The 27,546-nt window shown below is 43.4% G+C and overlaps 1 protein-coding gene across 4 annotated transcripts in view; it reads left to right on the forward strand.

Moving 5' to 3' along the window:
- The window catches only part of Tnrc6b (trinucleotide repeat containing adaptor 6B), a 221,872-nt gene extending 203,910 nt beyond the window's left edge, over positions 1–17,962 (forward strand). For all 4 annotated transcript variants that reach the window (XM_055603110.1, XM_055603107.1, XM_055603109.1 and 1 more), the window contains 7 exons: positions 3,561–3,737; positions 4,848–4,994; positions 5,241–5,336; positions 10,021–10,245; positions 10,658–10,728; positions 14,345–14,484; positions 15,850–17,962. In XM_055603110.1, the coding sequence (XP_055459085.1) occupies positions 3,561–3,737; positions 4,848–4,994; positions 5,241–5,336; positions 10,021–10,245; positions 10,658–10,728; positions 14,345–14,484; positions 15,850–16,237 (1,244 nt within the window). In that variant the 3' untranslated portion in view covers positions 16,238–17,962. The remainder of the gene's footprint in view (positions 1–3,560; positions 3,738–4,847; positions 4,995–5,240; positions 5,337–10,020; positions 10,246–10,657; positions 10,729–14,344; positions 14,485–15,849) is intronic.
- Positions 17,963–27,546: the final 9,584 nt, after the last annotated feature.

Raw genomic sequence — 27,546 nt, forward strand, 5'->3', positions numbered from 1 at the left:
TGTGTGTGTGTGTGTGTGTGTGTGTGTGTGTGTGTGTGTGTGTGTGTTTAGTTAAGTAAATGAATGATTGCAGTGTCTCTCTGTTTCTCTTGTAGCCCATTTGGACTTGAACTCAGAAAGTTCTGCTGCCTTAGTCTCCTGTGTATTGGGATTAATAGTGTATGCCACCATGCCTTGTTTTGTGATTTTTTTTTTTAACTGTATGTATGCATATTTAGTTTGTGTGTCTGTGCAACACATGCGTGCAGTTTTCTCAGAGGCCAAGAGAGGGCATTGGAGTGCCAGGGGCTGGAGTTAAGAAGGCTCTAAGCCACATATGGGTGTTGGGAATTAAACCTATGTCCTATAGAAGAGCAGCCAGTGCTCGTAACTACTGAGCCATTTCTCTAGCCTCCCCACCACCACCACCACCTTTTTTCCTTTCTTTCTTTCCTTTTTTTTTTTTTTTCCCACAAATCTTTAGCTTTTGGCAATGAGTTTCTTGATATAATCCCTAAGTTTTATGATCACCTATCAGAGGAAGGTTTGGCTTGCAAGTCATATTACAAGGCATTTAAAGGGTTCTGATTAAGGATGACATAATGTCCTACTTGCTATGGGATTGAGATAATAGTTATGAGCTTGTGCACCCATAAGATTAAAACTCTATTTAAGTTTCTGAGCTGAGAGAACAGAATCCTCTTGCTGAGGTTTTGGTTAGTTGGTTTGGTTGGTTTGGTTTTCTGAGACAGGGTCTTGTGATGAATTTGTAGTTCATGCTAGTCTCAAACTCCTGCCTTTGTGTTTTTTGGGAGATTAGAGATCTGTATCAGATTTTTAAAACTGCTGCCCTAAGCTGGGTATAGCTGTGCATGCAAATTGAAGACCAGCTTGAGCAACACAGTTCAAGACAGTACTGGGAGACATAGTGAAACCCTGGCTCAGAAAAAGAAGAAAGTCTCCCTGAGCTCTAAAAGATGGCTAGTGAGAATTCATAAGGTTTGGACTTTTTCAAGGGCACCTTGTTATTTATGAATTTGTGTCCCACCAGACAGCATGGGACTCCTATTGGGAGTGTGGATTAGCCTTGCCTGTCCATAATTTCCTTTAAGAGTTTCCCTAGAAAATAGATAAGCCTCCAATGCAGTGTTTGTTCTTTGTCAATATTTCACTTGGACTCAGAGCTGTCTCCATGAGAATCAATTTAGCTAAGTGTCTGGTTGGCCCTGCTACATAGCCCTGCCAGACTTAGCCCAACCAGCTCATTCAGTCTGCAACCTTTCAGGCCTCCATTGCAAACCCTCTTTAATAAGACCGTTAGAAAACCTCTCTAGTAGTCCATCTAGAGGCTGGGAAGGAGCCACCCAGTGCTCCCCCTGCCCTGCTAAGCATGGTCAAAATCAAGAATAATTTTCAGAAATTATAAAAGTCTGTTTTATGGACTGCATAACCCCTGTCCTCTGTCCTCCATAGCCCTGGGCACTTTCACAACTCCCTTAGGCTAGTGATTTGTCAGGTCTGGATAATAAATATAAAATGGCATGTAAAAAGATATCTCACAGGAACAGTATCCTCTCTCCTCATCAGATAATATAATGTTTTTGCCATTTTCTTAGCAATCCCCAAGATAATTAGCTTTTCATTTTGCACTGCTTCAATGAGCTGTGCCTCTAAGCCACATTTGTCATTTTCCTCAGAAAACAAATGTCCTCTTAGCATAAAATGGAAATAATTTAATAATATTCCCTTAGTCCAAACCAGATTGCTTATTCAATATTTATATAAGCATTTTAATACATTACCCTGAAAATCATTCCATGTGCTCATGATCACCATCCTAAGACTATGTCAAATGAGTAACAGACTATATGAACTTTATTTTGGAAACTAGGAAAATAGTCTCTTTAAGGCGCCTGATTTTTCTTTTTTAAAATATATTATGTATACAATCTTCTGCCTGCATGTAGACCTGCACGCCAGAAGAGGGCACCAGATCTCACTATAGATGGTGGTGAGCCACCATATTGTTGCTGGGAATTGAATTCAGGACCTCTGGAAGAGCAGTCAGTGCTCTTAACCTCTGAGTCATCTCTCCAGCCCTGGCTCCTGAAATTTGTTTGTTTGTTTATATATTGTATAGGAGTGTATTCTGTCTTCATATGGGCCTGCAGGCAAGAAGAGGGCACCAGATCACATTATAGATGGTTGAGAGCCACCCTAAGATTGCTGGGAATTGATCTCAGGACCTTTAGAAGATCAGCCAATGCTCTTAACCTCTGAACCATCTCTCCAGCCCCCGGCTCCTGAATTTTTACTTAAAATAAAAATGTATTGTTTTTGTTCTTAACAAATTTTAAGCTTTCAGCTTTTCCTGCATGAAAATGCTTGAAGGCTATACTAGCAAAGCCACAGGAATACCCCTGGGAATACAGTGATAAAGGATTTGCTTTTCTTTATGTATGAGGCCCTGGGCTCAAAAATGCTGAGTTGGTTGCTGCCGTGATAGCAAAGACCTTAGGCAGGAATTCCACCTTAAATTGCTTGAATTTAAGCAAGTGCAGATGGCTTTTTCTCCATTGGACTCTGAACACTGCCAATTCCAGATAACCCAAGCTCACCCAGCCTGTGAGAGCTGGGAGATGGTTGTGCACACTCTTGCACATGCTCAGGAGGCAGAGGCAGGTAGATCTCTGTAAGTTCAAGGCCTGCCTGGTGTACAGAGTGAGTTCTAGGATAGCCAGGGCTACATGAGAAATCCTGTCTTGGGCAAGAAGGGCTGGAGCTGGGGTAGAAAGCATCAATAGAAATTCGATCACTAAAAACTTTCTTAGGTGCTAAATTTGTTCAGTTTTTCCCATTCCTCATTTTTAAGTGATTAGCATAGAAACCATGTAAAGATGCTATGTAGATACTGTGCTTCTTCAAGGCTTTGTGTTTCACTGACTTTATTAGACCATAGGATTTTCAGATTGAAAGGGTTGTTCTAGAATGAGAACACTCCTGTGGGCTTAGATGAGAAACAGAGAGGCTCAGAGAAGTGAGGTAAGTGATTACGATCATGCTCCATTAATGGTAGCCCGACATTCTTTATTCCATGGGCTTTAAAACCATGCCTGTCTTTGAGTTCCTCAAATGGGGTGGGGTAGAAAGATGTTTACTAGAGATCTGCTTTTTATGTTTTTAAATTTATTATTGTGTGTGGATGTTTGGTCTGCTTGTTGTATGTCTATGCACCATGTGCATGCCTGTTCCCCACAGAGGTCATAAGAGTATGTTAGACCCCCTGGAACTGGAGCTACAGTTGTGAGCTGCCATCGGGGTGCTGAGAATCAAACTCTGAAAAACAGCCAGTGGTCTTAACCTCTGAGCTATCTCTCCAGCACTCCCCCCCGCCCCCCCAGCTCAAGCTATTTTTGGCTTTTGTGACAGGGTTTCTCTGTGTAGCCCCAGCTGTCCTGGACTGGCTGGCCTTGGAACTCACAGGGATCCCCCTGCCTCTGTCTCCTAAATGCTGGCATTGAAGGCATGTACTACCACACCCAGCTTAGAGTTCTTAGTCAATTATTTCTTTCTTTTCTCAGGCGCTATAGTGGCCCCTGGTAAGACCCGAGGAGGGTCACCATACAACCAGTTTGATATAATCCCAGGTGACACACTGGGTGGCCATACGGGTCCTGCTGGTGATAGCTGGTTACCTGCCAAATCTCCACCGACTAATAAAATCGGAAGTAAATCCAGCAATGCCAGTTGGCCTCCAGGTATTGTTTATAAGATGCTTTTCTTAGAATCGTGCTTCTGTTAAGTTCAGGTTTTGAACATATTGTTCGCACAGCTCACTTTACTGAGGAAGTGCTGTACTTTTCTGCATTTAGTAGTTTTTGCCTGATAAAGGTAAGAGAATGGGAAATGTGTGCAATGGGAAAAGAAAAGTTCAAGACATGAGGAATTAGAGATAAAGGAAGTGCCCTTGTAGCTGGGACTTGGCATTTGTCCTGTGTGTAGAATGCAACATGAGCTCTTTTAAAATGTGCACGGAATTAGTGGACATTCATTAGTTATGTCATTTATCTGCCCCAGGGACACAGTGATGAGTTAGTTCAGTATGATTCGTATCTCTTTCTTGCTCCCTCCTTCCCCTCTCCTGTCTCTGTATTGTTTTTATTATAGAAGATTTAATAAGGCAAAGATACAAATCAGTAATTCCCGTTGTGTCCATAATGTAATTCTGACATAATGTGCATAACGACATTTTATTAGAGTGAAATGAAATAATGCCCCTTGTTCTTATGTACAACATACTGCTCTTTTCGGCATAAGTAGAAAAATGCTAGTGTTAATGCCATCACATAGCTTTAAATACAGCTTCAACAGATCAGTGCAAACATGACAAGCTTTCATATATAGTCTAGATTTTCTCATGATCAGTTAAATTATTCCCAACCATGCCCAGACAGTCTGTGAAGCAATGGTCACTTATATTTCATCTTATTATGTGCTTTTGGCAAATACCTAATAAAAATGGACAAGATCACTGATCTCAAGGCCAGATTTTTCTCCCAGTTTTTGGCCTCACCCCATTAGGCACCAGATTCAACTTTTCCTTCTGATCTGACTTTCTCTAGTAACTAGAAAGTCATGTATGGGGTCAGGCCTTTATGTGTATGATCCAGTGCTCTACCAGACAGATGAATGGATAGATAGTATGTTGACTGACACGCTGCTGACAAGAGCGTTTGCTTGGGGTAAATTTTATTTTGTGATGAAAAGCTGATGCACAATAGATAAACAGTTATTTTGACATAATAAATAAAATAGAAAACTTTTAAATTTTAACACTCTCCTATCCCCAACATTTCTTCTTGTCTCAGAATTCCAACCAGGAGTGCCATGGAAAGGTATCCAAAATATTGACCCTGAATCTGACCCTTATGTCACCCCAGGAAGTGTGCTGGGGGGTCCAGCCACATCTCCCATTGTAGATACTGACCACCAACTGCTGCGGGATAACACCACAGGTACTCGAGTGCCACAGACCGGTGTGGGTTATTACATAGCGTCTCGTCTCCATAGTTGGCCTGTGGCCTTGTTTCTATTTGTAATACCTGATCATTTAACCAACAATTAGAAGAACATTGCTTTCTACATGTATATTGTTTGGTTGTATGTTGTTTTCCCTTCTATTTGAATTTATGTAAAATACACACAAAAATGTTATACTAACATTTGTCTTCAATATTTTCTTCTTCATTTGTCACCTTCAGGGTCTAACTCTTCCCTCAACACCTCGCTGCCTTCACCTGGTGCCTGGCCCTACAGTGCCTCTGACAACTCCTTTACCAACGTTCATAGCACTTCAGGTACTCAGTGCTTTTCCCTCATGCTTAGCAGTGAGGTTCCTCTTTCCGAAGAGTCCCTGTAGAAGATGTGAAGCACAGAGGTCAGCACAGATGGGAGCACAGCCTGCCCTTGCAGTCAGCATCTACTTAGGGAGTGTCGAGTCTCACTGCTGCAGGAATTTTTTTTTTTTTTTTAATGAGTGCTGGGCTATATTTAACGTTTATTAGTAGCCCTAAGATTATCACGGTGGTATTATTTAACCCACTATCATAAGTAATAAGACACACCTGTTAGATTTTATAATTGCCTTATGTACTTTGGGCCAGACAGATATTTCACCTGCATTGGCTTAGTATCCTCACCATCCATTTCCCAGCCCCCATCCAATGCCATTCACCTTAATAATCCTCATCTGGACTACCTTTCCTCCATAATCCCATGGTACTTGCTTATATTCTCTATCTGGGCCTTTCCATCATTGAGTCCTATCTTCGTTCCACAAGGTTCTTTCTCCACCCTAACCTATCCCTTCCTCCCCTCTTCCCATCAGTCTGTCTCCCATGATTCTCTCTTGAACCCTAAAACCTGGGAGCCTTGGCCACACCTAGCCCATTCTGCCCTGCCCAGGTGTAGGCCATTTAATCAACCAGTCAGGTATGTCTTAGGCAGGTTTACGAAACAAGGATGGGTATAACCAGATCTTGAGGGCAGTAACATGTATCAGACCAACCTCCAACATCTCACAGAGATAGGGTAGGACTACATTGGTCAAGGCCAATGGGAAATAGCATCTCATACAGCTGGGGGTGGTCAGAAGGCAGAGTTTGTGACCTGATGACCAACTCTTTCTGTTAACCAGCCTGTCAAGGAATCAAGGGCTATAGGAACAACCAGTTCACTCCCTGTTAGCATTGAGGCATCAGTGATAGCTTACTCTTCCCAAAAATCTTAGAGACAGAATAAAAAATAGATGGCCAGAGTCAAAATAAGGACCTTTTTAAATTTGCCAGTAATTCTTACTTATTGAGTTCCTTGTGATTTATCAGGGGTGGGGGTGGGTTGGTTGGTTGGTTGGTTGGTTTTTGTCGTTTGAGACTTCATGAAGAATAGGAAGGCTAATAGGAGCTAGAGAGGTGGCTGAGTGGTAAAATGCTTCTGTGCAGGCAGGGGACCTGTGCTCTGGTGGAGACATGTGTAGCTCCATGAGTTTGGGACTAGCCTGGTCTACATAGCATGTTCCTGGACAGTCATATATAATGAAACCCTGTCTCAAAAGGGAAAAAAAAAAAAAAAAACACCACAGTTGTGGTCACAGACAACTGTAATGTCAGTGCTGAGGAGGCAGAGACAAGAACGTCCCTGGGTCTTGCCAGCTAGCCACTGTAGCCAGTTCTGTGGCTTCAGGTTAAGACAGAGACTTTTTTTTTTCCCAATGTAATATTTTTGTTAATTATTTGGAAATTTTGTATGATGCACCCTGATCACCCTTGCTTCCCATTCCCTCCACGTCCACCCTCTCTACCTTGTGCACCTCTCCCCTCCCACCCACCCCCCCCAAAAAAAATCACCAAGTTCAATTTGTGCTGGCATATATTCACTGGAGCATGAGCAAGGTGGAAAGCAAGTGAGGAAGATTCCTGATGTTGACCGCTGGCCTCCGAGAGTACACCCCCACCACACTGAGCATAATAAGCATGTACACCATGAACACACAGAACTAAGAATAGGATAAGACTTCTGGGTGGTTTTCGTTTTGTTTTTTTCAGGAGCTTCTTATGTAGCCCTTTCTGGCCTGGATCTCACTATGAGGACCAGACTGGCTGGCCTTAAACTTACAGTGATCCTCCTGCCTCTGCCTCCTGAGTGCTGAGATTGTATAAAGCAAATCCTTAGCTTCAGGCCAATCCCAGTGAGCTAATGATCTGCAGTTTCTTTCTTTATGGTCCTGTCACATCAGCAGTGCAACAACAACAATAATAATAATACACACTTACCAAGTGCTTCTACAGCCCAAGCATCGCAGTAAACCGTAGCTTGAACTCCTTGATCTTTTCCTGCTGTGTGAATGGGTTACCCTCATTTAGTAGATAAACTGAGATTCAGAGATCCATACTGAGACAGAGTGATTGTGAATTAATACCTGCAGGCTGGCCTGGATTATGTAGAAAAACCCTGATGCAAAGACCAAACAAACACACTTACATTTTGCTTCAGAACTGAGCCTACATTACAGAGGCAGTGCCTCGAGTCGGTTCCCAGCACTTTCCCTGTGTTACACTTGATATAGGACACCATTTACTTGTAAACTCATTTGGAGGCTGACAGCAGGTAAAGGCATGTGCTGCCCAAGCCTGGCGGCCTGAGTTTGAGCCCCAGCTCCCACAGAAGGAAAGAACCAACTCCAAAAAGTTGTCCTGTGACCCACTCTTGCACCCTGGTGCATACCTACACCCACATTCAAACCCTTCCACATACACCATTATATAACAACAAAATAATGAAACTTTTGTCCAACTTTTGTTTAATTAAAGAATATTTTGATTGTCTTTCTTTTGGTATGGGGTCTCATGTAGCTCAGGCTAGCCTTACATTCACTGTGTACTCAGGCTAACCCTTAGCTTCGCTCTTCCTGCCTTCACCTCTCATGTGCTTTTATTATATGGCCATAAAAAGTGTTGAGAGATCTCGTTACCCAGTTGGGCTCTGTTCCTCGGGCTGAAGCAGTCTTCGGCCACAGCTCTCCCACCCTCAGCAGCTTGCCTGTACAGGTACTTGCTGCCTTCTCTAGCACTCTCTGTCCCCTCATTCCTGTAACAGCCCAGATCCCAAAAATGTTCTTCCTGTAGTTGGACACGATGGAAACTTCTCCGAGACTGAGTTTCCCCATCCTCAGAATGTCATTCCTCCTTCAGTCCCTTAGTGTCTTTTCCACCTTTCCTCTCTCCCTCACTCCCTGGACCCCAGACCCTGTCTCTCAGGGAATCTATTAGACAGTCATACTTTTTATTTCCACTCCTCTTGGTCCATTCTCATCCTAGGATTTGTTTTGTTTTGTTTTTTGGAAACAGGGTTTCTTTATGTAGTCCGGGCTGTCCTGAAATTTACTCTGTAGACCAGGCTGGCCTTGAACTCAAGAGATCCACCTGCCTTTGCCTGCCAAGTGCTGGGATTAAAGGCATGTACCACCACAGCCAGGCATTTGTTTGTGTTAGTGTACTTTTTAAAAAACTCTTATTTACATTTCTTATATCTTATTCTCCTTACTCCACCCTAATCCCTTCCAACACCCCAACACCAGGTAGGAGAGAGAAAGGGTTAGTGGGAGCCAGAGCCCAGTTCTCTTAGCTGCTTCCTGCTGGTTAGGGTTGTCGTGTTCCTTGGAGCCAGTCCAGTCCTCATTTCAGGAGATCTCTAGCTTCTTGTCTCACAACAGCAACCAGGAGCAGTAAGGAGGAAGCAGGAGCAGCCTTGTTCTTTCTCAGAGCCTCCACACTCTCTGGCTCTGGCATTTATTCTCTCTCCAGAGTCCTCAGATTTAAACTATGTGCAGCTGGCAAAGAGCTCCTCTTAGAGCCCAGATGAGGCAAATAGTCTGCTGCTGTGGACCATCTGAATCAGTCCCACATCCCCCACCTGGGACCAAAACAAAACCATGTTTTATCCACAACATGCTTGTTTTGTGCAGAGTCACATGGAAACTCTACTGCAGCTTATTTAGCCACCGTGTACCTATGACCTCTTGGCTCTCTGCCCCTGTGAAAATTGGAAGGGGATGTACTCTTACAAGGAGCGTGTATTGAACCTGGAACATATATATTCCCTTTTCCTGCCTCCCTGAGCCCATCCTTTGATGTGAATCCTTCAAATCTATCTTTGCAGAACCTCTGCTGGCAGCGTAATGCTTTCTATCTTCTCTGTACTGAACATATGTGCTGTTGCCAAGGTTACCACCAGTTCTGTCTCCCATCAAAACTAGAGGCTCTGTAAGATAATTATATTACCCACAGTGCTATCCAGTGACGTAAGCATATTAAGCAGTAGTGATTATCTGATGATAACTTTTTTTAGGTTTATTTATATTATTGTATGTGTATGAGTGTTTGCCTACCTGCATGTATGTGTACCACATATGTGCCTACTGCCCACAGGTATCAAAAGAGGGCGTGGGATTACTCTGGAGTTCAAATCGTTGTGAGCCACTTTGTAGGTGATGGAACTCAAACCACTGAGACATTGCTCCAGCCTTATTGATTACTTGTAGAATCAGTGTCGGTATCAAACACATGAAACTTTTGTTAACAATGTTAACAAGCAATGTTAACATTCTGACCCTGTCTGTTAGCCTGACCTATTTAAGAATACTTTCTCTGTGAATTTGTCTTCTCTTTCAAGTTGTGTTTACCCACAAAGTAGTAGGAGATTAATTACCATATTAAATCTTCAATTCACGTAATGATTGTCAGATTATAGTCATTTTAAAGTTTCATATTCAGTATATGCAAAGAACAATTATTTTCATACTTCTGCTCTTAAAATGTATGCTTCCTGCTACTTTTCGATTTTTTTGAAACAGAGTTTGTGGAGCCAGGGTTGTGATGCTATAAAATATAAATAAGCACGTGTCTGTAAGCACACACCCAAGTTTGTGTCTATTTGTGAGCAGATGCCCATTTAACTTGATTCCCAATTTTTCTCTTCTCACAGCAAAGTTCCCTGATTACAAATCCACGTGGTCCCCAGATCCCATAGGACACAACCCCACTCATCTCTCTAACAAGATGTGGAAAAACCACATCTCCTCCAGGAACACTACACCGCTGCCCCGCCCACCTCCTGGCCTGACCAACCCCAAACCGGCATCTCCCTGGAGCAGCACAGCACCCCGATCAGTCAGGGGGTGGGGGACACAGGACTCTCGGATTGCCTCGGGTGAGCATGATTCACTGTGCAGGAATGACAGTTTAGCACCTGGGGAGGACATGGAGAGAGCTGAATATGGAGGAGAATGTGGTTATCTGGAAAAGCATTTTTAATTGAAAAGTTGCGGTCAGCACAGATGGAGGGACCTAAGACTCTCTCAGGCACATGAAGTAAAAATGAGCAATTATAGAGGTAAGACACTGGAAGGGAATATTGTCCCACAAATAAGCAAATGAATTCACTGGGGTCAAGGACTAGAAAAGACCATAAAGGTTGGGTTAAAAAAGAGAGAGAGAGAAATATATGATCTGCATGAAAATGTCCCCCTTTGTGACTCCCTGAGAATTTTGGTGGTTTAGGTGTGTTTTTGGGTTTTGCTTGGTTTCTTCGCTCTCCCTCATCCTTCCTTTGTTATTTATAGCCTCTACCTGGAGTGATGGTGGCTCTGTTCGTCCTAGTTACTGGCTGGTTCTTCACAATCTCACTCCACAGGTAACCTTACTTTCTTGTGGTTTTCTAGAGAGGGTTAATTTTATTTAAAGAGAGAGGAGCTGGACATAGTGGCATACACCTTTAGTCCCCAGCACCTGAGAGGCAGGTACATGTCTGTGTGTTAAAAGGCCAGCCTCTTCTACGAGCAGGTTCTAGGGGTACATAGGACTGTTATCCAAAATGAAAGGGAAGAGGTTGGCAGATATGAAGGCTCGTTTATGGCGCTAGAGAGATGGCTCAGCAGTTAAGAAAGCACCCATATCAGATGCCTCAACTCTGGATGTAGGAGATCGGATGCCCTCTTCTGGCCTATAAAAAAAGCTCATTTATTTCATGGTCTCTAGGCCTTGCACTCACCCTCATAATGCTAAAGATGAGAAGATTCTATGAAGTAATAAGAGTGAGGTCGTATGACCTGCTTTTGAGCCAGTGTGTTCTATAGACATGCCAGTTGGAATCTGGAACCAAATAAGATGATAGAAAAAAGGTGTTACCAGCAGAGGCTTAGAATATGGCTCTGTTGGTAAAGTGGCACTGCGAGATTCTCAGGCCCTTTTAACAAGTTAATGTCTGTTAGGATTCTCTGTGGGCAAATACAGTTTGCCATAAACTTATTTGCGCAGTTAACCTATCTGTGGCAAGTAAATCACAACACTCCTATTTCTAGGCACATTTCAGAAGGGCATATTTTACCATGATTAATCAGCTCAGAAGTCCCAGTTTAAGGCTAGGCACGGTGTTGTATGCCACTTGGGGAGCAGAGCTAGGCAGACCTCTTGAGGCCAACCAGGTCTTCATAGCCCCAGATCAACCAGGGCTGCATAATCTCTCAAAAGTAAATGACTGAGTGAGTGGGTGGGTGAATAAGAAAATAAATAGAAGTCCCAGTTTATTTCCCTAGCTAATAGTTGACTAAACTGTAAAGAATGGTGTGGGGACAGGCGTGATACTGACACTGGGGATCACACCTGGGGCTTCACACACAGTAAGCAGGTACTCTACCTCTGACTGCAGGCCCAGGATGAAAACTCAAACATGCTGTTGCTCAGAAATATAGATGCCTTGTTGTAAGAGTTGTCACACTATGTAGTGTTATAACACGGACAGCATGAGAGGCGGTAAGAGGTACCCAGTTAGTTGGTTGGTTGGTTGGTTGGTTGGTTTTTGGTCCTGGACCAGGCTGGCCTCAAACTCACATTGATCTGCCTGTCTCTGCCTCCCGGAGTGCTGGGATTATAGGCATGTGCCACCAGGCCCGGTGAGGTACCCAGTTTTAAAAAGAGCCTGGGAATGCTAGCTAGCCATTCACTCCTTCTATCCACTAAAAAATCGTAAGTATGTATTACGTATATAATAAAATTAATGTGATGCTGCCTGTGTTTTTATCAGAAATAATTGATTTCTTTAAATATTAACACTGCCTAATAAATAGACTAACCTCACTCCCAGCTTAAAATTGTTAATACAGCAAAGTTGATACATGGGTGATTGATTTTTTTTTTTTTTCCATCACCAAAAATGTGTTTGAAGGTCATCAATCTCCTGAAAAGCCATTTGTGTCCTATTCTGACTTACGCATGTAGGTGATGTCACTTAGCAAACATGCCAACAGCATCTTCTTTGATGGTTTTCAGTGAAGCGCTAGCAGGACTGCTGGGTTTTGTTCTTCAGGCTGTCTCCTTGTACTGAGAATGGAACCTAGGGCCTGTGCTTGTTGGGCAGTTGCTTCATCCCTGTCTGTCACACATTACCCAGCTTTTTAAGTCATTCCCAATTGTAGCATATCTTCTCCAGTGAAGTGAACTGAAGTATTGGGATGAAGGCTTTTAAATAAATGCATTTAAGATCTTGATGCAAGGGGGCTGGAGAGATGGCTCAGAGGTTAAGAGCTCTGGCTGCTCTTCCAGAGGTCCTGAGTTCAATTCCTAGCAGCCACATGGTGGCTCACAACCATCTGTAATGAGATCTGGTGCCCTCTTCTGGTGTGAAGGTCTACATGCAGACAGAACATTGATCTTGTTGCAAAATTAATCCACAGAGTAAATAGGTTTGTTCATATAACTCCTAGAGTGGGGAAACTACTCCGTAATCCTCATTTGCCCTTGGTCAAATGGGCTTAGTCAAAAGGAGGTAGAAGTAGTCCCCTCTTTATGTATGGTCAAAGGAATGTGACAGTGCTCGAGTGAATAGTTTTTGGACTAGGCCAGTTACTGTCGGGTGTTCAGGGTGCTTTTCTTGTCTTGTCTCTTTCTGTAAGATTATTTATTGGGGAGGCAGAAAAAATAAAATGTTAGGGCTGGAGAGATGGCTCAGTAGTTAAGAGCACTGTCTGCTCTTCCATAGGTCCTGAGTTCAATTCCCAGCAATCACGTGGTGGCTCACAACCATCTATACTGAGATCTGATGCCCTTTTCTGGCATGCAGGTGTATATTCAGAGAAGCATGCATACATAAAATAAATAAATCTTTTAAAAATTAAAAAAAAAAAATAGAAAAGATCATCCTGAGTGAGGTATCCCAGAAGCAAAAAGACACACATAGTATACACTCACTTATAAGTAGATATTAGGCATATAATATAGGATAATCATACTAAAATCTGTATAGTTAAAGAAGCTAAGCAAGAAGGAGAACCTTGGGTAAGATGCTCAATTCCCATTCAGAAAGGCAAACGGGAGAAACATCGGAAGAGGGTGAAAACAAGGAACAAGACAGGAGCCTACCCCAGAGGGCTTCTGAAAGACACTACCCAACAGGGTATTAAAACAGATGCTGAGACTCATAGCCAAACTTTGGGCAGAGTGCAGGAAATCCTATGAAAGAAGAGGGAGATAGAAAGGCCTGGAAGGGGGGACTGGAGCTCCACAAGGAGAGCAACAGAACCAAAAAATCTGGGCCCAGGGTTATCTGGGCCTGATATCTGAGACAGATACTCCAACCAAGGACCATTTGTAAAGATAACCTAGAACACCTGCACAAATGTAGCCCATAGCAGCTCAGTGTCCAAGTGGGTTCCCTAGTAAAGGGAACAGGGGCTGTCTCTGACATGAACTCAGTGGCTGGCTCTTTGATCACCTCCCCCTGAGGGATGGGGAAGCCTTACCAGGCCACAGAGGAAGACAAAGAAGCCAGTCCTGATGAGACCTAATAGGCTAAGGGCAGATGGAAGGGGAGGAGGACCTCCCCTATCAGTGGACTTGGAGAGGGGCATGGGAGGAGATGAGGGAGGAAGTGTGGAATTGGGAGGAGACAAGGGAGGGGGCTACAGCTGGGATACAAAGTGAATAAATTGTAATAAATGTTTTAAAAGAACGATGAAAAAAATCAAAAATAAAATAAAATATTAGTAATGATGTTTAGAGCTTTGCATGGTAACTTTTAATTCTCCTGTCTGCTCTTTTGAGCTCTACAAAGGAGCACATACTTGTTTGATCATCTCTTGGAAAAGCAGACCATAGGTTGGATCTTACATTTTTATTTTTAGATGTTTTTATACAGACACGCCTTATTTACAAAATAAGAACAATGGGTCTCAGTGGCATTCTTTAAATGCCTCAGAATTTATCTTTCCCACACCTCCTCTACATCTTAGCTCACATGTGTTGTTACCTCTTAGATTGATGGGTCAACCTTGAGAACGATCTGCATGCAGCATGGTCCACTGCTGACATTCCATCTGAATCTAACCCAGGGTACTGCCCTGATCCGATACAGCACCAAACAAGAGGCAGCCAAGGCCCAGACTGCACTGCACATGTAAGTATTGCATCCAGCAACCATCTAGACAAGTACACGTGACACACAAAGGCGTATTCTGGTCCTGTTTAATTAACAGTGACATAAACAAGCACACAGAGCCTCAGTCCTGTATACATTTACCAGTACTGAGGAGGTAGTCTTTTCTACCTAACTTTATCTGTTGTCTAGTGTATGTCATAGGCTCATTTCAGAATTTCAAAAGTAAGTAGTGAGTAGATTGTAAGTACTGCAAACAAGGCCAATGTTTATGAAAATGCAGAACATTCTAAATGCTATTATATTTCATGTTAGAACCTAGTTGCTGTTGTAAAATGTGGATAAGAAATTTTTGGTTAGTTGGTTTCTTGTGACAGGATCTCTCTACATAGCCCTAGCTGTCCTAGAACTCACTGTGCAGACCAGGTTGGCCTTGAACACACAGAGGTCTGCCTGCCTCTGCCTCCTACTGCTGGGATCACAGGTGTGTTCTACCACACCCAGCCCAAAGAAGAAATTATAGTTGTGGGTAGCAGGATTTTTGCATGAAGTAGACAGAATGGATTAGACTCTGACCATTCTCTTTCCCACCTACTGTCAAACTGGTGGACAGAAAAGTGTTGACTCCCTTTGGCCACAGATACATAACAAAAATCCACAGAGAGCACACATAAGTGATAGCAAGGCCGGGGCAGCAAGTCCATGCTCTACAATCTTGCCTACTGGTATGGGTGGGATTCTTTGCGTCACGTGGATTTAAAAAAAGAAAGAAAATGGCTTTTGTAAGACTTGAACTCTTTTGAAAATAGTTTAGATTCACAACAGAATTGAGAGAATGGGACAGCAACTTCCCATAATACTCTTGACCACTCCCTCAATGATACTTCCCCCATTATCATCATTCATTACTGTGGCCCATGTGTTATAGTTTATGAGCATTCATTAGCACCTAATCCACCTAAGTACACAGTTTACATTAGGGTTTGGTTTACTTCCTGGGACACTGTTGGTGGGTGTTAACAAGTAAACTGATACATCCACCCTCACACTGTTATGTGTTCAGAGTATAATCATTGCCCTGAATATCCTCTCTCTCTCTCTTGCCCTGAATATCCTCTCTCTCTCTCTCTCACACACACACACACACACACACACCATACAGGTGGGCTGGAGACATAGCTCACTTGTTTTGCTTAGCGTGCATAAACCTCTAGGTTCAGGCCCCAGTGCTGCATAAACCCAGCATGATTTTACACACCTGTATTCTCAGCACTAAGCATGCAAGCAGGCGTGCAGACTGCACAGTAGCAAAGGGCTGACCGAAGTGACCCCTTGCAGGCTTGTGATCCCTTAGATCATGCTGCTCTCCCTCTCCCCTTTCTCCAGGTGTGTGTTGGGAAACACTACCATCCTGGCCGAGTTCGCCACTGAGGATGAAGTCAGCCGCTTTCTGGCTCAAGCTCAGCCCCCTACACCTGCAGCAACCCCAAGCGCACCCAGTACAGGGTGGCAGTCACTGGAGACCAGCCAGAACCAAGCCGACCCCGTTGGACCTGCGCTGAACCTTTTCGGTGGGTCCACCGGGCTCGGGCAGTGGAGCAGCAGCACTGGTGGCAGCAGTGGGGCCGATCTTGCTGGCACTTCCTTGTGGGGGCCCCCAAACTATTCTTCTAGCTTGTGGGGAGTCCCTACGGTAGAAGATCCCCATAGGATGGGCAGCCCTGCTCCTTTACTACCTGGTGACCTTCTGGGAGGAGGGTCGGATTCAATCTGAACTTAGAACTTTCAACTCTGACCTCGTGACCTTTTTTGGAACAGCAGCAGCACTAACTTGACCTTTTCGTTTTTTTTTTCAACTTGCAATAAATACATTTTTAAAAGGAAAAAAGAAAACGGAGAGAGAAAAAAAGGTGGGTCATTGACAGACTGTCTGAGCACATAGTTGCCTCCCTTAAAACTTCAGTTTTTTCGTTTGGAATATGAATCCAAAAAGAGAACATATCACTCTTGAAATACTTGAATCATGAACGCCAACCTAGAAAGACAATGTGAAGCAAGTACACATACCATTTAAATTTAAACACAAAAAATTAAAAAAATTAGTTTCTAGTTTTTCACTTTTTTCATGTTATATGGAAGTTGTTGCTAAGAAACATATATACTGAAAAAAATAGCTTTTTAACTTTGTTTGCACTGGGTGTGTTTCCGTCCTTAGGTCTACCATGTTTGGGTGGGAGGGAAATTCAAAAGAATTGTTGGGGGAGGGGGAAGGGAAGACTTGACGGAGCCTCACTTTAAAAACAAAAACAAAAAAAACTTTAAAAAAAAAAAAAAGGAAAAATTTTGTGATTGGCTGGTTGATAAATACCAGTGTGTTCTGGCACATGTAACTGCCCAGGCATGCTCGTTCTGGTATGTGTGTGCACGTGTGTTCATGTGCATTTGCGTGCATCCTCCTCTCTGTCTCTTATGTGTGTGCCTGCGTCCTGCCCTCCTCGTCCTACCCCACCCTGATTTCTCAGAAAGCTGCATTGCTGACAGTTTGCAGGCTGGCTGGCCGGCCATCCGCTTTTTATTATTTTTAACTATGAGAACACAGGAGCACAGGGAGCCGCTGCAACTCAAGCCACTTCTTCGGGCTGCATCAAGACGAAGGGTGCTTCTCGTGATGAGAGCGGCAGCCAGAACCTGAGGGTCCCCAGCTTCCTGTTGACCTAGCAGCAGAGCTGAGCACTGCCAAGTCCAGCAGTTGGGCGGGAGGTGCCTCTCGGAGCAGCTGTTGCTCACGTCCGTGAAATACGCAGCCGCTGAGCACGTGGGGTCTAAGTCCCAAGCAAGCCTTTTTGCTACTTTGAATGGGAACAGATGATTCAGTGATTTTTAAATCATGTGATGTTCAGCAGAAAAACTGTGTTCCCACTCTCCAGTGTCATGAGGTGTGAGATTTTTTTTTAAAGGAATCAGGTAATGCAAATTAAGTAATTCGTATGGTTCTTAATGTTTGAGGAAAATAGTAGTAAATTGTGAGCAGCCTCCTGGAAGCACCGCAGCTCCCCCCTCTGCTCCTCTCGCTGAGCATTACCTGTGCCAGGCCATGGCGTGTTACAGCACCAGGCCATCACTGACAAACGTTTACTTAACGAATGTTCTTAAACCAGTGTGTACTTCAAGCGTCTCCCTCTGTTTCTCTGTGTTGTGTTTCCTGTGTATGTGGTTTTGCTTAGGCAGAAATAACTTAGCAAAGACTTAAGTATTGCACCTTGTTTTGGTTTTGACCTCTTTTTTTTTTCTTCCTTGTAATGTTGGGTTTTTTGTTTTGGTATTTAAAGACTTTTTTTTTTTTTTTTTAAGCATCAATGTAGTAGTTCTCTGGGCCGAACAGGAGGCAATGTTTAATCCACAGTTATCACCAATATGTACTATGTTGGAATCAAAATATATCAAATTGCTTATTGTGAAAAGAGTGAAAGCAAACCTGAAGGGGAATTCTTACATACTAAGTAAATGGCGGGCGGGTGGGCGGGGAGGTGTGTGCGGGTAACATGCTAGCACTTGTGTGGATATCCCAGTCTGCATCGTACTGTTTGTTCAACATGAAGTGCCGACATTCTGTACCAGCAATTACCTGCCCATTCCAACCCCTGGTGGGAGCAGACCTCTGCTGTCCTCCGTGACTTGCTGCTATTGAGGACAGGGGAGTTTTTCTTTCTTAGCATCATCAGTGAAAGCTACAACAATGCCTGATGTATTTGACTTTCAGCTTGTGTCTTTGTGGGTAGGGGTATGACTAGAAAAAAGCAACAACAACAAAAGCATCTAAGTGGCTTTGGAAGACAGTGAGTGGGAAATTCTGTAGTTGTCTTGGCTCACCCTATTGGATACAAACCTAACTTCCGAAGAGATTGGCGGGCGCTGTTCCTGTGGGCACTGTGCTTGCCAGTGTGGGAGCCCTTGGCAAGGTGGGTGGGCAAAGGAGTCCGCAGTTCTGGTTTATTCCTGCAACACCTTGTTCTCATGGACTCTGCCTTCCTTCCCTGCTCTCTGGTTTCCATCACTACCATCCCCCTCCCACTTCTGCCCCTCCAAAATGTCTCCTTCCAGCCCTGCTGACTCTCAAGTGTTGGAGCAGAGCTCTGTCGTCGGTGGCGATGACCAAGTGAGGCGCAGCTTATGTTCAGACATCTGCAGGCTGAAGGCTAATCTTAGCGTCCCCAGACTCCCAGGATCCCATGGGGACTGTCCACTGCCGCTCTTGGTTCACAGCCCTGCCTACCACCCTCTCCTCCTCCTCCCCTTCCTCCTCTTTCTGCCTGTTGGGTCCTTGACCTGCACTATGGCTTAGTTGAGTTCCTTACGATACTACGGTGAAAGCCGGGTGCTAGAGCCCCTCTTGTTTACAAGACATAAATGAGGGATTTGAAACATGTAAAAATAAACATGAGAAGCTAAAATGTTCTTCCATCATAAGCTTAAAGGGAAAAAACTAAAAACTTAAAAAAAAAGACCAAAAAGTGCGTGTGTATATATATATGTGTGTATATATATATATATATACATATACACATACATGCATACATACATACATATAAATATATATTTTAGATGAAGACTAACTCTGGGAGCATTTAACAGTGTTTTTGTTTTTACTTTAACATTTATTTTCCTGCTTTAAAATTTGCAAGCATTCTCAGGAATTCTAGGGTAGGAAGCCAGTTTTTTGAAGATGGTTTATTTAACCGTATCTTATCCTAGATAGACAGCTGTTTCTTTCCTGTTAGTAAACTTTTACAAGTTCCTGAAACTTCAAAAAGTTTAAATGATTTTTACTTAAAAAAATGTAAAAAGAAAAGTCTCCAAACGTTATTATCACACGTTTTAAAATACATAGAAATATTTTTTAGAAATTACCAATTTAGCAGCAACAGGTAAATTCATTATCTTAACAACTGTGGGAGAAAGATCAGGTTTTCTGAGGGCTGCCGCGGCCTCACTTGAGATTGTGCATAACTGATGGGGGAGTTTTTGGTATATTCAGTAGGATTGCTGCCACAATGTTACTTCTGTGTAAGGCTGGACAGACATCTCCCCAGTCGTGTTTATGTTCTCCAATGCAGCCCTTCTCCCTGTCTCTCCAACCCCATCAACAAAAGAAAGGAATAAAGAAACAACAGCTTAAGGAAAAAGGATTGGCTCAAAACTGTATAAGCAGTGTGGTTGGTGGATTGCTGAGAATCTGTGTAAAGAGTTAGGAAATATAGGTTAATAATTTTTGAAAAAAATCTTAAATATAAGCATTACTAAAGAAAATTTACCTATGGACTGTTCTGTTGATGAAGAATGTCTGTTTGGCCTCCGTCTGTTGCAGGAGGGGAAACAGAAGAATCTATAAGGAACAAGTGATTTTACTTTGTTTTAGCTCCCAGCTCCTGTTGTGCTTGTTTTAAATGCTGTTTTGAAGATCTGCTGCTTACATATCCCCATCCTGGGTGGCAGAGACCTGGAGTGTTTCCTTTTGATGTTGGTGATGTTGAATTCTCCTTTTGTATTCCTTCTGGGGCCAGAGGTCATGGCCAAAGCTTCTTTCAAACTTTAAGCTTCCCAGTGGGAAAGAAACTCCAGCTCCACAGGTAAAGTGAATGGGTGGGGTTGCTGCCTGCATTCTCTAAAACCGCGTTAGTGCCTTCGTACATACACCCAGACATCCTCAGAGGGGACGAGTGTGTGTGCATGTGGTCCAGTCACTCCACAGTTGGTAAGATGCTTGCCGGGAAAGGAAATTGGAGTCGTTCTGGACAGGCCCCAAAGGCAGTGGGCTAAATCAAAATAAAAACTCAAAAATTGAGGAAAGCTAAATAAGTTGTTTTGTCTTGATAATGTGGGATGCCAAGTTCCTTCCTATGTCGTGTGCCCTCCATAGGTGCTGACTTCTCCATGTGCAGAAGGGTGACAGTGACAGTGATGGGGAAAGTCTTTTTGTGCTGGGCCAGTGGAAAAAGGCTTAGCTTCTCAGCTCCTGTTCTGTCTTCTCCCTTCCTCTCCCCTTCACCCGTCTGCTATCTTGCCGGAAGCTTTTATTCGATAGGAGTGACATAAGGAAAGGACATGGTGAGGGTATCTTGAAGGTGGAAAGCCCTTCCCTTCCCATGCTATTTTTTAGCAAGAACCCTGTCTGCCAAGACATTAGGTGACTTCATTATACATACAAAAATTGAATGAGATATCCTTCCAGCACATTCTGGCATATACACAGAGGCATACTAGTCACCGTTACATAGGTTTGGTTTGTACACGTTACACGCATGTAATTGTAAGCTTTCTGTTTTAGACAAGTTTCTTATTTTAACTCTTGGTTAGTGGTAGGTAGACATATATATGTCTCATGAGCGTCACAGAATTGTTTCTGTCTACCATATGAGTAGCCAAAAGAAAAGCACAAGTGGGGGGAAGAGTTGTCTTCCATCACACGGGAGAACCTCTGCTGCCGATGAGACCCAGTGCCATGACCCCATGTAAGGATTGAGAAACACTCAGGTCTCCGACCCCTGTTTTGTTTTGTTTTGTTTTGTTTTGTTTTGTTTTGTTTTGTTTTGTTTTGTTTTAAAAAGGCAGCCGGTATGGCATCTCTACTCTTCAGCCCTTAAGCCATGAATATATTCTCCCTTTCTAGCATTCATAGGAATGGACTTAGCAGTACAGCAGTGCTGCTCCCCAAAATGAAGACTCCAAGCTGGATTCTCCCTTCAGGGTCCCCAGAGAAACATCACCTGTGCTTAGCCATTCAGTCAGCAACTTCGCACTGCAATGGCTTGTGTTCTAACAATCTTCCCACTTCTGTCGGGAATGTATCATTGGGAATCGAGGCAAAATTGAATGTGATGTGGAAGATAGTATATAAGGGGGACTGGGGAGGGGAAGAAAGGGAGAGGAATTCCTGTAAGAATTTGGAAAGACTTTACTAGTGTACCTACCAGAAACTGAACCTTAGCTGACTGCAGATACTTCGCTCCTTTCTTGTAGTTTATTGTGCTGGGGATGAAACCTGGGACTTTGCCCATGTTAGGTGAGCACATTTTTATGCCTGAGCTACACAATTCCTCAAGCCCTATACCATCACTGTCACCTTTCTCTTGTAAGGGAAATGGGTTTTGTAGGATTAATAGCCAGATTCTACTTTGACCTCAGATGCTGTGTACTTTTTAAACTATTTTCTCATATTCTGCCATTTTGACTCTTAGTGTCTCTCTGCTGAGCAAAATGCTTCACAAGCCTGCTTTCCTCTCCAGTGTCAACCGGATGTTTTCAGCAGGCTTGGCTGCCATAGCCATTTCTAAGATTGAGGCACAATTGAGTCTTTGTATGAGAAAGGTCCCATTCTACCCTGCCCTCAGAAGTAAAATTCAGCATGTACTACTCTGTCATTTGTTGCTTTTTGAATTCGCATTTTTTTATTCTAAGTATAAGGTCTTCAACTAGAAGCAGACACACATTTTTAGCTGGTTTTTAAAAAGGAACTTTATTCTCCAGTGTTATTGCCAAGTTTTGTCACAGTTTCATGTCAGTGAATTGCCTTCACTTCTTACTATCTTACTTCACTTCTGTGGTCTCGTTTGTCTTCTTTGAGTGCAGCCAGGACACCATTCTAGTCTGTGTGTGAGTGAACTGTCCATCTTTAGACCCTGAGGGTCATACAGAGCACCTTTGCTCTTTATCTACAGGAACAGGGCTGTTGAAAACATCATCATCCTATAGAAAAAAATAATATCCCCAGTTTGTTAAACCCTGTAATAATGCTTGTTAGGCTTACAGTCAGTGCCAAAGGTGTGCTGTCATCAAAAATGGTTCCATTCATCAATAGTAGTATTTTTATTCTCAGCCTTAAATTTGACAAAGGGGGTAGCCATACTACATTCATTAGATTTGAAATAATTGTGAACACCAAGAATCTAAATATATGATAATAATATAAATTGAGTATCAGACCAGACTTGATGGCACACGCCTTTAATCCCAGCACTTGAGAGACAAAGGCAAGTGGATCTCTATGAGTTCAAGGCCAGCCTGATCTTCATGGCAAGTTTCAGAGAGACCCTGTCTCATGGAGTAAAAACTGAACATCAATTCTCTCCCAACGCCACAGTACCTCCCCCAGTCCACACTGCCAAAGGAGGACATGAACATGATACAGCATGGTTTAAGAGGGGACAGTAGTCAGAGAGTAGAGGGCCAGCTCCTGCCAGCTCAGCCTCCGCCCTGCCCCTCATTTCGTGGTCGTCCTGACTAGGTCCTGAGCAGTTGATGGGTATTTCCATCATTTGAATGGTTTTTTTAATAGTAGCAAAATGACAGAAAATGCCTGTTTGCCTCTCAGAATTTAAGTAGCTCTCTCTCTGGTCAGCTGTACACATGGATTTGTTTTCAGCAAGAAATGGCCCTGGTCAGAAAAGGGGGTAATATCCTGGCAGAAGCTCTACAGAGTTCGGCATTGTTCCTCATGGTGACAGACTTACCTTTCCATAGGAGGGGATAGGCCAGGTATAATTTCATAAATGAGAAATAGTGTTTCCCTAGAGCGTCATGTGCCTCCACTTAGTTTTCACTCTGAGTGCTTTGGAAGCAAACTCCCAATTACAATTGACCAGTTTCCAGCCAGTATCAGTAAATTGGGATGACTTCTTCAAAAAGGGAAATCTCTTCTTCCTACATTTCTCTCCCTTCTCCCTGGCTTCTTGGACCTGGTCGGTCATGCAGTTTTTCTTGGGCCACTGAAAGGATACCCCACTCCTAAGGATTGTAAAGGGACAGGAGGCAAGATGGAGCAGCCTTTCATGACTGACCTTACAGCAGGAAAAGGTGATAGATGCTGAATGTGTATGCCAAAAACAAAAGGGGGTCTTTGTGCAAAACAGAGCAAACCCTTGGGATCCTTCAAGAGTTCACATGCCTTGTAAAGGTAGGATGGTCACCAAGTGATGGATTATCATGGAACTTCTTTTTGCCAGAAGTTTGGGCTTATGTTACAATAATTGTGTTTAAAACACTACCCCCTTTAATTCTTTCCAAGGAATCTCTTAAGTAATGTGCCTTTGTCAGTCCAGAGACCACCAGTGTGTGGTCTGTCAGAGGGTCTCCTGGCAGCCCCAGGAACAGCCGTTAGATTTCTCATGAGGGCCCGTTTTGCACACTGTGGGTTGTGTGGAAGAGATTCTGGGTCTTGGCCTGAAAGGTTATAAACAAGCAAGGTCAGGAGCCAGGTTAGTCCAGTGCAAGTCAGCTGTCTATATCTGCATTCTTGTGTGTGTATGTGTGTGTGTGTGTGTGTGTGTGTGTGTGTAGGTTCTGTAAGCACTGGAGAATTGGAATGCAGCAATTTTTGTGACCCATTCATTCACTCTTGTAAAGAAGGCATTTCTGGCTTTGTGCTGCAGAAGCTGCATTTTTTTTAACCCCCTCTGACTTAGAAGGTTATGGTTTTCCCAAATGCAAGTCACATCAGTGTTGCTGTTTTTGTGAACAGGGTATTTATTGCACGCAAAGGGAAGGTTTTGAAAGAATTGAGACCGGTATTTAAAGAAGAAAAAAAAATCTGAAATCATATTGTAGTTCTTGAGAACTGTTGTATAGTCTCTTCGTGTGTTTCAGGTTTGTTTTAAATGACTCACACCTCTCCCACTCCCAGCCTTCTAAAGAAAGATCCAATGAATGCAGAGGGCCCTGTCCACCATCCTCAACACACCTCCCCCATCTCCCCTACTCCAGAGGAAAGCACTCTTCTAGATTCCTTCAGCTTCTTTCAGGAAGACAAAGGGAGATCTCACTCACTCCCCTTGTTGCCTTGGGATGTATTGTTATGCAAATGTGAATTTAACTAGTGGTTGTGTTTTTTTGTGGGTTCCCCTCCCCCCAACAAAAAGTCCATATGTGGTCATTCTTGCTCCATTTTGTATTCTGAATTTGTAACTATGCATTTTCTGAGAAGGGGGAAGGCTGGGAAGAGGGGAAAGAAACCAATTTGTATCCTTACGTTTTCCAGTTTCTGTGTCCATGGAATCTCCATGTCTAGGAAGGAAAGAAGAGGAGAGGCTTGCTAGGTCAGCATAGTGAGGGCCAGAGGGACCTCCCAGACCCTGCCCTGTGGCAGGTCTGATTGCCAAGCAAATTCTGGGGGTGGGAGTGGGTGTCTGCCATGCCTGTCCACCATTAAGGTGCAGGATTCTTGATACTGGCCATGCAGTGTTAACCCAGGGCAGCCATGGAAGCTCACAGACTCCAGTATTCTCTGAACTCAGAACCCTTTCAAGCTCAGGGAACCATGCCCTACTCTGCTGACCTGAGAATTCATCTTCTCCTTTTACGTTTCTCGGTTTTCAATCATTGTGAAGGCTACCATTCCTAATTATGAGCTGAGAAAGACGGCTGTTACCTGCTGTTGGCTGACAGGCAAAAAAGGCTTCCCTTCCCTTCTGTGTCTGCCATCCCTGATGTCTGCCTCCCTCACCTGTACTGCACTGGTGGAACAGTGAGTTGTGGGACACTGGAAGGCCTTCATACTTCCTCCTCTCTGTCCTAACAACTCCTTTGTAGAGTTGGAATGTGATAAATCATGGCACCTACATTGCTCTGGTCTAGGCATTATTACAATACACAGCATCAGAAGCGAGATTATGTTCAGCCTGTATTCAGTGTTTTCCACACAGCAATCTCTGTTATGTTCACAGTACTGTAATGAGTGACAGACTTGATCACAGTCTCCTTGTGTCTGTGCAAGGCTGCACAGGCATGATCTTATCAGGGTTCCAATCTGTTCGATTGCCTTTAAACAAAAGTAAAACAACAAGAAAATCCTGATGTTTCAAGTGTCTGACACAAAATGATACCTCAAGGTATATTCCCCCACCCCACAGTGTAAACCCTTCATTCCTCCTTTCTTGACATCAGTCAGCTATTCTTTATAAAATAAGGGTGTGTAAATAACCAGATAAGTCTTTGAAACATTTTCTTTGCTGTGAAAATAACCCTAAAATATGATATTTGCATTTTAAGCCGTCAGAAGTTTCAGATCTGAATTCTTGTTGAAGAAAAAGCAACACAGGTCAGTGGGGTGGCTTTGGGTTTGTGGTATGGCTATTTTCCTCCTGTATTCCTCTTCCCCACAACACAGGATAACAGACCAGGGGCTACACCTGCCCTAGGGTGGGGACTATCTGAATTTCTCTCTTGTATATGATCCATCCCTTCCAGGACTAAAGAAAGGTTTTGTAGCCAGGACCTTGAGTTCTCTGCCTTTCTATTGTTCATATGCACACACTTCTTGCCCTGTAGTGTGTGGTTCTCTAACTCCGCAGTGGGGTTTGTCCCTGATGCCGCAGTCAGTCCTATGACTTTTCTAGCAGTGCTCGAGAAATGTACTTCTTATTCAGAAGGAGCTCAGCTGAGTGCTGAAGACAACCCTGAAAACCCTGCGCATCGGCGGACCTTCTTCTATGTCTATAAAGCTAACATTCTTAGAGGAGATATGTTGACACGTGCTGCTTGACAGGGCACTGACAGCTGCTGCCCTTCTAGACTTGAGGCTCCTGTGATACAGGGTTAGAAGACTCCCCCATTTGTCCCATTTTAACTTCTACCCATATCTGTCAAAAAGTTCTTTAAGTGCGCTCCCTGATCTTGTTCAATGACGACTTCCTTTGAGGGAAGAATCTTGCTGGAAGTGCATGGGCGTCCCCTGTCCATCTTCTAACTGGCACTGTTCTTGGATTTTACTTCTGTTGTTTGTCTGGAGGCCCTGGGCTATCAGTGTGCTTCCTCTCACTGCTGGGGTTCTGCCTGCCCTCGTTTCCCTCTCCGATGTTCCCAAAGGGCTTTGCTGATGTCTGCACCTCTTTCCTGGGACGTTCCCCCTACTACACCCTTTGCACACACCAGTGACCAAAGTGTATGCAGTGGTCTCAACACAAGACATCAAAATGGTGCACGCATCTCTAGTGTGCTCACAGACATGTGCACAAGATTCTGCACCCTTGGCCTTAATTTCAGCACGACTTAAGGTGCAGGAACATTTTTAACAGGTTTAAAAAAAAAATACTCTTCTGGGAGGGAAAATAAAGCAGATCCAATCACTCGACCATGCCCAGTCCCTAACTCTCCACTATATGCTTACAACTTTTCATTCTGCACCCAGCCCAGCCCTGTTCTGCGTAACCAAAACCAACAAAAAGCAACCCAAGGAGAGGTTTCTGGACTGTTTTATCTTTCTCCCTGTTGATGGAGATACAAATGCTGCTTTGGGTTCCGTAATCCTAGGGGACTATGTTTACATAGTGAAATTCATTCTACCAAATCAGGAAACAGTAAGTAGTGAGAGACCCTTCAGTAAGAGGTCACTGAGGCTGAACCAGAGGTGAGAGGACCTGGGGATGTGGCAGAGGAGGAGAGAGATCCTATCCAGCTCATTGTGACACCGGTTCACCCCCTCCTCTCTGCTCTTGGCGTCCCTCTTTGCCCCTTTAATCAGAAGGCTCAGAGAAAGGCACCAGGAACAGGCTGAAGTTTTAAGAGGCAGCTTTCCAACTTTGCACACAAACTTTGTGGAAGGTACCGCAAAAATCCTCTCGTCTGAAACACTCGGCAGAAAAACCTGTCTAAAGGACTAAATCGCTGCACTTGTTGATACTCTCTGCAAGTTACCTATAAGTGTTTTGTTTTCTTATACTTGAAATTGCTTTTATGATATTATTTTGGTGGCTTTTTCTCTTTTCTCTCTTCTGATTGGCAATTGACAATGCAGATAAGTTTTAAGGATATTTGAGGGGAGAAAAGGAAGGATGTGGCATTGTCTTTTTTAACATAAAGGTTCAGTCAGACTCCCATATGGTAAGGTTGCTCATCTTACTGGTTTAACGTGGACACAGAAACTAGGCACTTTGGTGGTTCACTTGCACGGCAGGCCGGCCCCCTTTCTATATTTTATTTTACTTTTTTTAGTATAGTGGTACTTAAAATCACTGGTTCACTTAAAAAAAAAAACAAACAAAATGTTAAACTCTACTAATGTACAAATAAGCTGAAAAGTTGCATTTTATGTGT

Source organism: Psammomys obesus, unplaced genomic scaffold (genome assembly GCF_907164565.1).
Source record: "Psammomys obesus unplaced genomic scaffold, mPsaObe1.curated_primary_1811, whole genome shotgun sequence".
Taxonomy (NCBI): domain Eukaryota; kingdom Metazoa; phylum Chordata; class Mammalia; order Rodentia; family Muridae; genus Psammomys; species Psammomys obesus.